Raw genomic sequence first — 10,360 nt, forward strand, 5'->3', positions numbered from 1 at the left:
AAGGGAGTAAATCTGACTCATGAATGAACAACACAAAACAAACGACGTTTCGGCCTTTGACCTTTTTCAAGTAAACACAAAATACATATATATTTATATTAGATTGTCAAAGAGACCAAGATTAATCCCGGATGTCCACCCAACAGTGATGGGGTAGCCGGGTGTGTAAGATCTGGTGGAAAGTACTTTGCAACAGACTACCAGTGTCCTATCCAAAGGGTAGCAAGCTATTGTCCATTGCACGCTATAAAAACCGTGATAAACCTCAGATTTGTGGGTCTATTGGCTCTGAGGGATTTTTACAGTGTTATTAAATGGACAGTTCCTATTGCTTGATATTCATTGAACAGGATCCAATCGTATGGAATTCTTTACCACCTAAAACCCGACAATGTGAAAGTCTACCAGTCTTCAAACGACATCTAAAAACCAATCTTTTTCATTCTGCTTATCGTGATTCTATGTGAACTTCTAACAAGATGTGTGTGAGTGTTGTGGTGATTTTGTAGTCGAATGAATGAACATGTGTGATACTAAAAAAAACTATTGTAAAGCACCTCTGAGCACTATTTGTGGATACTGGTGCTATATCAAATAATGAAAATAATAATAATAATAATAATTAATAATAATAATAATAATAATAATAATAATAATAATAATAATAATAATAATAATATAATAATAATATAATAATAATATAATAATAATAATAATAATAATAATAATAATAATAATAAAATAATAATAATAATAATAATAATAATATAATAATAATAATTAATAATAATAATAATAATAATAATAATAATAATAATAATAATAATAATAATAATAATAATAATAATAATAATAATAATAATAATAATAATATAATAATAATAATAATAATAATAATAATAATGATAATAATAATAATAATAATATAATAATAATTAATAATAATAATAATTAATAATAATAATAATAATAATAATAATAATGATAATAATAATGTAATATAATGATAATAATAATGATAATAATAATAATAATATATAATAATAATAATAATAATAATAATAATAATAATAATAATAATAATAATAATAATAATAATAATATAATAATAATAATAATAATAATAATAATATAATAATAATAATAATAATAATAATAATAATAATAATATAATAATAATAATAATAATAATAATATAATAATAATAATAATATAATAATAATAATATAATAATTGTCTTTTGCAAAGCAAAGCACTTTCCACCAGGTTTAACAGAGTCATCTATACAATCCACACTGAAGGGTTCACAGAAAAAAAATTGACTACATTAGAATATCGCTGAGCTATAAAAACTTATATTCATTTTTATTCATTACTTTTTGTTGTTGTTATTGAGATACACAGACTAAAACCCCTTTTTTATCACTGACATTAACTGTCCTTTCTACCAACCAGACTGCTGAACGAGACCAAGGGTTCTCTCCTGGACGATGCCCAGTTGGTGAACACGCTCCAGCTGTCTAAGACGACCTCTCAGGAGGTCACAGAGTCCCTGGCTGTGTCAGAACAGACGGAGATCAAGATTGATGCCACTCGTGAGGTTAGTCAACGACTTCAAATTGTCCAGTTTATTGTCTCTAGCTGTGACTTCTATTTACTTACTTACTTACTTACTTACTTACTTACTTACTTGATATGATGATATGATATGATATGATATAAGTCCAGATTTATGTAGGCTTTTACAGCCTTTTATCTGCTCTTGTGCATTCGTGAACTTATTTAAATCAAGTCTCTCAAAATGGGCATGCCACATAGTGGAAGGAGGTGTCTGAAGTTAACTTTCCAAACAGTATTTTTCTATTACACAATGAGCGTCGAGACGGCACTTGAATGCCTGCAATGAAGGGGCGTCAACAACTGTTCCATTTGTCGACTACCCGAACTGAGAAAAAGTTCTGCCTTAGGTTTAGAGAACACCTTTCCTTGGAGAGTTTGAATCTGTGCTTACTTACTTACTTACTTACTTACTTACTTACTTACTTACTTACTTACTTAGGCCGCTTCTTGGTGGCGCCCCAACATGAGCCACAAGTCTTCACCATTCTGTTCTGTCCTCCATGAGTGTACACAGCTCCCGGGTGTTGTCCATTCCTGTCACATCAAGCAGACAGTCAATGTATGTTGTATTCTGCCTGCCTCTGTTTCTGGTTCTTTCCAAGTGGTTGCCATAGCACAAGACTGCTTGCAATCTCCTCCTTGTGTCTCCAGTAGTGCCCCGCAAGTCTCAGTCTTCTCTTCTATTTAAAATGAAAAAAAAACAACATAAAAAAACAAGGATGACAAAAATTCCAAACTATTTTGAATTATAATACAACGAAATTTTTGTTTTCTGTTGTAATTTTTGGAATTAAGACAGTACTTTTTTTTTTTAATTAATAAATTTATTCGAAATTGAAGAAAAGTTTTATTTGCCTTGTCGGTAGTCCTGATTTTTACCCAAAAAAGAGAGGGGAAAAAGTCAGGTCAATTTGAATAGCTTGATTTTTACGATGGCAAAATTAAATATTTATCTTATTTTTTTAAAGATGGATTTTGTTTTATTTTTGTGTTTTTCTTTTTTGAAGGGGGGGAGGGGGGCAGATTAAAATTTGAACAATACTGTGAGTTGCCTGAAATTGAAATTTTCTGCTGAATTGACCGCAGGGTTAAATCGGTCTCAAGTAAAAAAAAAAGCTCTCTATCTAGAATTGTCTGGGGTAAACTTAACTATAAAATCTTGTTGACATATTTAGAGTTGTAGCTGAAAACTGTGATTTGTGATTTTTACTTATGTTTTATTCCACACAGGGTTACCGGCCTTGTGCCCAGAGAGCATCTACTCTCTTCTTCGTCCTCAATGACATGGGTCGCATTGACCCCATGTACCAGTTCTCCCTGGATGCCTATATAGAACTCTTCATTCTCTCCATTGAAAAGTCTTCACGCTCTTCCAAACTGGAGGAAAGAATCGTCAACCTCAATGAATATCACACCTATGCCGTTTATAGGTATGTGATGAGAACATTGAATTCAAGAAGATGCAGAAGTGGGGCAACTTTCTTTTATTCATATACAGTGGAATCTGATAAAGTCAACATCGCTGGACCAAAAAGATTGGTTGACTTTATCCATTACCAATGAAACATGCTTATATAAAGAACAGTAAATTTGAGACTTTAACTTGACTCAAGCTTTTATATAGCGCAATATCCACTAAACGTGCTCAAAGTGCTTTACAAGGGGTCCCTGACCAACAGCACCATTTAACATTTAGGACAGGACATGACGCCTGTTAAGCGATATTACAACAATTTTTTCGGACAGAGACAATGCTGTTAACGGCCAGGTACTCATTTTACATCTGAGTACGATGAGAGAAAGTGACAAACGAGTCTTCTTCAAGGACTCAAATATGCGCTTAGTGAGGCTCGAAACCCAGGACCTTTCTGATCCGAATGCAGGTGTTATACCACTAGAGCACATGCACTTGGAGTTGTTGACTTTAAGCAGGAGTTGACTTTAAGAGTGTGGACTATATGCAGATTTCTCTGTAGTAGATAATAATAGCATCAATTGACTATACCATCTCCTGATTTACAAGACAAAAAATTAAAAAAACAGAGCTTTTTATAGCGCAATATCCACTAAATGTGCTCAAACGCTTTACAAGGGGTCCCTGGTCAACAGCAACATTTAACATGTAGGACGGACCATGACGCCTGTTAGGAGATATTACAATTTTTCGGACAAAGACAACGCTGTTAATGACCAAGTACTCATTTTACACCTGAGTATGGTGAGAGAATGTGAGTAAAGAGCCTTTTCCAACTATGCGCCGAGCGCAAGGCTCGAACCCAGGACCTTCCGATCCGAAAGTGAGTGTCATATCACTAGACCACATAGCCGTAAGAAGCTGAACATATTCCAAAATTACATTGTCAAAATAGACAACATAAGAATAAAAAGCATTTGCTGATTGTGTAAAATAAACAACAAAAAAAAGCAGAAGTAATAATTTCTAGAAATATAATAAATATGGTGATAGATAATAATTATTTTTTTAATGAAATAATGACGTCACCTATTTATTTTCCTCGAGACATTTGGTCTTTGTTTATGGTTTTTAAGTTACTCATTATTCGTGGGGGGTAATTTTTGGTTTGTGTCTGTGTATTTTTCTGTGTGTGTGTATGTGTGTTTGTGTGTGTGTGTGTTTGTGTGTGTGTATGTATGTGTGTGTTTGTGTGTATATATGTGTGTATGTGTGTGTGTGTGTGTCTATTGTAAGTATTTCTTGATTTTATAGTTTAAATTGAAATCTGTTCAGCAATCAAAATGGTAAATCACACATTTTTTACATAATCTTTTTGAAATGGTCGTAGTTTTAAATTTTCATTGTTACTTTTTAGCTACTTACCATATGATGTGACTTATCGCCTCAAAACGGTATTATGTCGGAATGATTAAGATGCTGAAAATTGAATTTACAGCCAGAATTATCAGACTTGCGTCGAGGTTATATACTTTTTAGAGGAGGATGAATATCATATTTCAAGTTTGTAAGTAGTAATAATTCATATTTTTGACTAGTTCAAATTTAATTGGACTTTTTTGGCACCTGGTTCATCCTGAGATAATACCGTTTTGAGACGTTGGGTCACATATTATATTATTTTTCTCAATATTAATGAAAGTTGACTTCACAATACTCTTAATTTCAAACTACAACAACTTATCACAACAGATACACATGCCGTGGTCTTTTCGAAAGACACAAGTTACTCTTCTCCTTCCAAATGTGTGCCAAGATCCTGGAACATGCTGGAAAACTCAACATGGATGAATACAATTTTTTCTTGAGAGGTGGAATTGTAAGTCATTAGGGCAAAAATTAAGTAATTAAAAGAGACAAATAACAGCGTATTGGGTTGTGAAACATTTGGCATCTAAAAAATTAACCTCTCCTTACCAATATAGGAAAATCGTCACATTCGTTACGATACAACAACATTTGTACTTATTCAAATTTCTTTTTACATCATAAATTTAAAGAAAATGACAGTGTGTTGGAGAGCATGTTTTGCTAAAGAAACTATGTATCGCAAGAATTTACTGTTATTATGTCTGAGTGATAAAATATCTATTTTTGTGTTAATAGGCTGTGAAGTTTTGGGAAAATCTGAAAAAGGTTGGTAAGGAGAGAGTTAAATTGAGAATGCGGACATATAATTGGAGTACTTTTCCAGTTTCACATGCTCAAAGGCTTTACAATGTTTTGTATTTATTCCCAGTATGCACATGGAACGAAAGCCATTTCATAAAGAAGTGTCACAATTTTTTTCACGGTTTCACCATGCTCAAAGGGCATTACAATGTTTTATCTATTCCCCCAGTATGCCAATGGAACCAAATGTCAATTTCATACAATAATAGGTGTCACCAATTTTTTAGACTAACACTTTACAACCATTTTTATTATTGGTCATAACTCCCTGCCGAGTTGAATGATAAAATGTGTGTAAAATGCCTCACCTAAAAACTTATTTATGCATTTATTGATTGAATTATTCAGTTAATGCATTTGTTTATTTATTCATTTATTTTGTTTATTTTTTCTATTTGTTCTTTCATTCTTTTATTATTTATTTATTTGTTTATTCATTATTATTTATTATTGTTTTATTTTATTTTGTTTAATGTATGCATTTATATGTCCATTTATTTATTTATTGTTTTATTTATTCATTCATGTAGTTATTTATTTATTAATCAATTTAAACATAACATAAATATTAAGAGCGAGTGTGAATGATTTGAATGTTTTCTAAGGTACTAATTCCCAACTAGCTATGATACATTGTTATTGTTTTTGTTTATAATCTTCAAGTCCTGCTAAATATCTGATCATTTACCTTGAGTCATGTAAAAACACAATGTAATTTCCTGTTTTTGGATTAATAAGTTCATCTTATTTTATCTTATCTTAATTATTAATCTATTTATTTGTTGTTTTTATCTATCTATTCATTCATTTATCTCTTATCTTCACCCCTACCCCAGGTCTGGACAGAGACAACAGATGGACAACCCTTGCACCAACTGGTTGTCTGACAACGCTGGGACAACATCACAGAATTGGACAAACTCACCAACTTCACGGAATCATCACGTCGTTTGAACAGTACCCTGACTGGAACCTCTGGTACACGTCTGCCGAGCAGAAGTCACAGCTCTGCCTGGTAAGAAAGAGTTTTTAAAAATAGTTTCATACCACCATTTTATAACTAAGTCTTGAATATTTAGAATCTGTTTCAGACTTTGCTTTCCTTTGTGTGTTTTTGTTGCTGTGTGTTTTTTTTTTTTTGTTCTTGTTGTTTTATAAGGGGGGGGGGGTGGGGGGGGGAGGGGGGGGGGGTCAGGGTTGGTTTGTTTTTGTTGGGGTTCCTTTTGTTGTTTTTTTTTTTTTTGTTTGTTTGAGGGGGGGGGTTGTTTTTGTTTTCTGTTTTTGTTTTTGTTTTTATTTGTTTGTTTTGAGGTTTTGTGGGGTTTTTTTTTGTTTTTGTTTTGGTTTTTGGTTTTTATTTGTTGTCTTTTTGTTTTGCCTTAGTTATTTTTTTTAAGAAAAAGAAATGAGTTTCCATAATATGGTGTACTGGTTATTTTTATATGATTCATCATCATCATCATCATCATTTCCATGCTCCTGTCAGTTGCATATGGCTTCACATTAATTATAATAAAACTTTGTTATTGGTTGTAGTAAAAGTCTGAAAAATATACCTCCTAAGCATGAGATTTAAAAATTATTCATTTTTCTTTATCACTCCTATTCCTCCAGGTGAATGGGACAATGCATGCAATGAGCTGCCAGCGCATGTTGATAGTCCGTTCCTCCGCCCAGACCGCGTGTCTTTCTGTGCCACTTCCTTCATCATCAATAACTTGGGGTCGAAGTTCACTGAGCCCCTGTCCTTGACATGCAGCAAGTCGTGGAGGATTCTACAACCAGGACACGCTCATTTTTGTCTTGTCTCCTGGAGTGGTGAGTCTGGTGTTGTTTTGATTTTAAACAAGTAGCAGATGTAAGCTAACTTATTTGTAGGTTTGATGGACAATATTTGTGCGGCTATGTGGATCGAAAGGTCCTGGGTTTGAGCCTTGCGCTCTGCACATAGATGCGTCCTTGGAAAAGGCTCTTTACTCACATTCTCTCACCGTACTCAGGTGTAAAATGAGTACCTGGCCATTATCAGCGTTGTCTTTGACCGAATAATTGTAATATCACCTAACAGGCGTTATGTCCCATCCTACATGTTAAATGTTGCTGTTGACCAGGGACACCTTATAAAGTGCTTTGAGCACATTTAGTGGATATTGCCCTATATAAAAGCTCTTTTTTTTAACTCATTGCTTTAAGACTGTTTCCATTACAACAATGAGCCCATAATAATTTTGATTATCAGACCTGCAAATAAGTTACACGTTGGATTTAAACTTATACACCTAAGGCCCTTAATATCAAATTTTATTTGTTTAACCCAAACAGATGTGCCAATATGACAATTTTGAAAATTCGTAGTTCTTAGAATAAAAGTCTCTTTAGCTAGTTGCATAAGTCAACTATTAAATAGTTTGCTATCAGAAGGCATAAATAAGTCCTCAAAATTTTTCACCAAACTTTTATTTTTTCAAATAGTTTTATTGAATTATATATGTTTTTTCACATTGGTTGGCAGCTCTGCGTATTAAATTGTATTGAATCTGTGATTAATTATCTATCTAATTAATATGTTTATTCATCTTAATACAAGATTTACTTTCATTCACATTATCCAAATAAAAAGTAATTAATGTGTATAAATAATAAATAAAGTAATGAATAAAAATTAATATAAAACAGCTTTAAAAAAAAAAAAAAAAAAACAAAAAAAAAAAAAACAAGCACAGAACGTTTCAGGCTCAGAACCCTTCATCAGCCAATAACTAAAATGATAAAAACATTAATAAATCACTTAAAATTCAGATATTTTGTCTGAATCTTTCGTGATGTACTAATGTTTTTATTGTTTTTTGTTATTGGCTGATGGAGTGTTTTGAGCTCGAAATGTTGCGTGTTTGGTATTTTGTTCTTTTTTTAAACTTGTTATTTTCATTTTTGTTCATTACTTTTGATAATCTACGATTCCAGCAGCTTTGTATATCTCTATAAAACAACAAATAAACTTTGATCATTTTAAAATCTTGCGTGTTTCATGTTATTGGAACATCCAAGTGAGATATTAGGGAGTAGGCACTGGTGTAAGTTAAAGATATGAAAATGTGTGTATGAAACAGTGTCAGACAAAGCAAGAAAGATTTTTAAAAAACATCCCCCAAAAAATCAGTCTTCCTCAAACTGGGGTGATCAGAAGGTCTGAGGTTCGATCCCCAGTCAAGGTAGACTGATTATTTGGGATGGGGTTTTTTTTTCTTGTATATTTCTTTCTTGCTTTGTCTGGCATTGTTTTATACACACTTTTTAGGCTGTTATTGATGTGCGGCTATGTGGTCTTGTGGTATGACACTCACTTTCGGATCTGAAGGTGCTGGGTTTGAGCCTAGATCGGCGCATAGTTGAATCCTTTGAAAAGACTCTTTACTCACATTCTCTCACCGTACTCAGGTGTAAAATGAGTACCTGATTGTCAACAGCGTTGTCTCTGTCGGGGAAAAAAATGTAATATCGCCTAACAGGCGTCATGTCTCATTCTACATGTTGCGTGTTGCTGTTGGTCAGGGACCCTTTGTAAAGCACTTTGAGCACATTTAGTGGATATTGCGCTGTAGAAAAGCTCATCATTGATGCGGAATTGAATACTGGCATGATAGTAAGTATGGTGATTTCTAACCTCTTCATTATCCCCTGTTTTTTATGTTTCTTACCCAGGACCCCACGAGCGCCCTTCTACAACTGGCTGAATCCAGTGGAATGGCGTCTCGGTTCCACGCCCTGTCGCTTGGACAAGGTCAGGCTCCCATCGCTACCAGGATGATCAAAGAAGGCGTTAAAGAAGTAAGTGATCATAATGACAGGGAGGCCTTCTTCTCCACTTTTCACCACAACAAGATCTTGACAGCCTCAGAACTCTGGCCCAGGACCGTGAGCAATGGAATAATTAAACAACATGGATGGAGAGAGCAGCTATCGACTGTGACTGAATCACACAATTCTCAGCAAGCGTCATGCGGACTGCGAGGCTTACTATTACTACTACTACTACTACTACTACTATACTACTACTACTACTACTACTACATACTACTACTACTATATATACTACTACTACTACTACTTACTACTACTACTACTACTACTACTTCTCCACTTACATTTTTTAAAAATAATGTGTAGATCTATTGTTTACAATTATAAGCAAGTATAATAAGTTTTATGTCTACTTAATCTTAGTCTTGGGACTAATGCAGTAAAATCTTAACCAATCATAAATAGAAATGAATGAATCTTACTTCCGCCCACATCTAAATATTTTGGATATCAATACTTTTTTTCTTAATACTTCAATGAAACAAGGTACCAATGATGATCAGATTTGTCTATTTAATCATGTTTAAAACTGACAGTTCTTAGAGTGGGAAAAAAACATATATTTACTTTAATTAATTAATCTTATTAATTAACAACTTGGCATCGGAATTAATAAGATTTGAAGTATTTAACATGTGTCCTCTGCCACAATTTTTTTCCCTTTTAAACAAATTCCATTGAGTGAATCAAATTAGTTTGTAGTTGGTACAACAAATTGTAATAATGCAAATTGTTTCAAGTAGTTTTATGTTTTTCGCCAACCACATATTTTCCTCTCTCCTCTAAAGGGCAAATGGGTTTTCCTTGCCAACTGCCATCTGTCCTCTCCTGGATGCCTCAGTTGGACAAGCTTGTAGAACAACTACAAGTGGAAGAACCACGACCGGAATTCCGGCTGTGGCTGTCCTCCTCCCCCCATCCCCAGTTCCCCATCTCAATCCTGCAGACTGGAATCAAGATGACGACCGAACCACCTAAGGTAAACATTCCTTTCAGACTGTACGGTTATCGTTTTCAGAAGTAGATCTAAATAAAATATTCACGTCCATTTATATACAGCACTGCTCAATGATTTCACATCACTGCATTTATTGTCCCAGCAGGTCATATATATACCTTTATAATTGTACAAGGCTCTTCGATATGCTATTTTATTTTCACCATGTCAATCACTGGTCTGTTTTTAGATTGTACAGAATCAGAAAAAAAATATAAGTTTTGTTCATTGCCAAT

At 33.3% G+C, this 10,360-nt stretch overlaps 1 protein-coding gene across 1 annotated transcript in view; it reads left to right on the forward strand.

The window, feature by feature from the left end:
• LOC144981073 (dynein axonemal heavy chain 2-like) overlaps positions 1-10,360 on the forward strand; it is a 136,025-nt gene that overhangs the window by 91,087 nt on the left and 34,578 nt on the right. The window contains 3 exon segments of the mRNA XM_078929186.1: positions 1,456-1,600; positions 2,851-3,050; positions 4,787-4,913. Coding sequence (XP_078785312.1) covers positions 1,456-1,600; positions 2,851-3,050; positions 4,787-4,913 — 472 coding nt within the window.

The sequence above is a fragment of the Berghia stephanieae genome, chromosome 10 (assembly GCF_034508935.2).
Source record: "Berghia stephanieae isolate SIO BIC M18660-M18661 chromosome 10, UCSD_Bste_1.3, whole genome shotgun sequence".
NCBI lineage: Eukaryota > Metazoa > Mollusca > Gastropoda > Nudibranchia > Aeolidiidae > Berghia > Berghia stephanieae.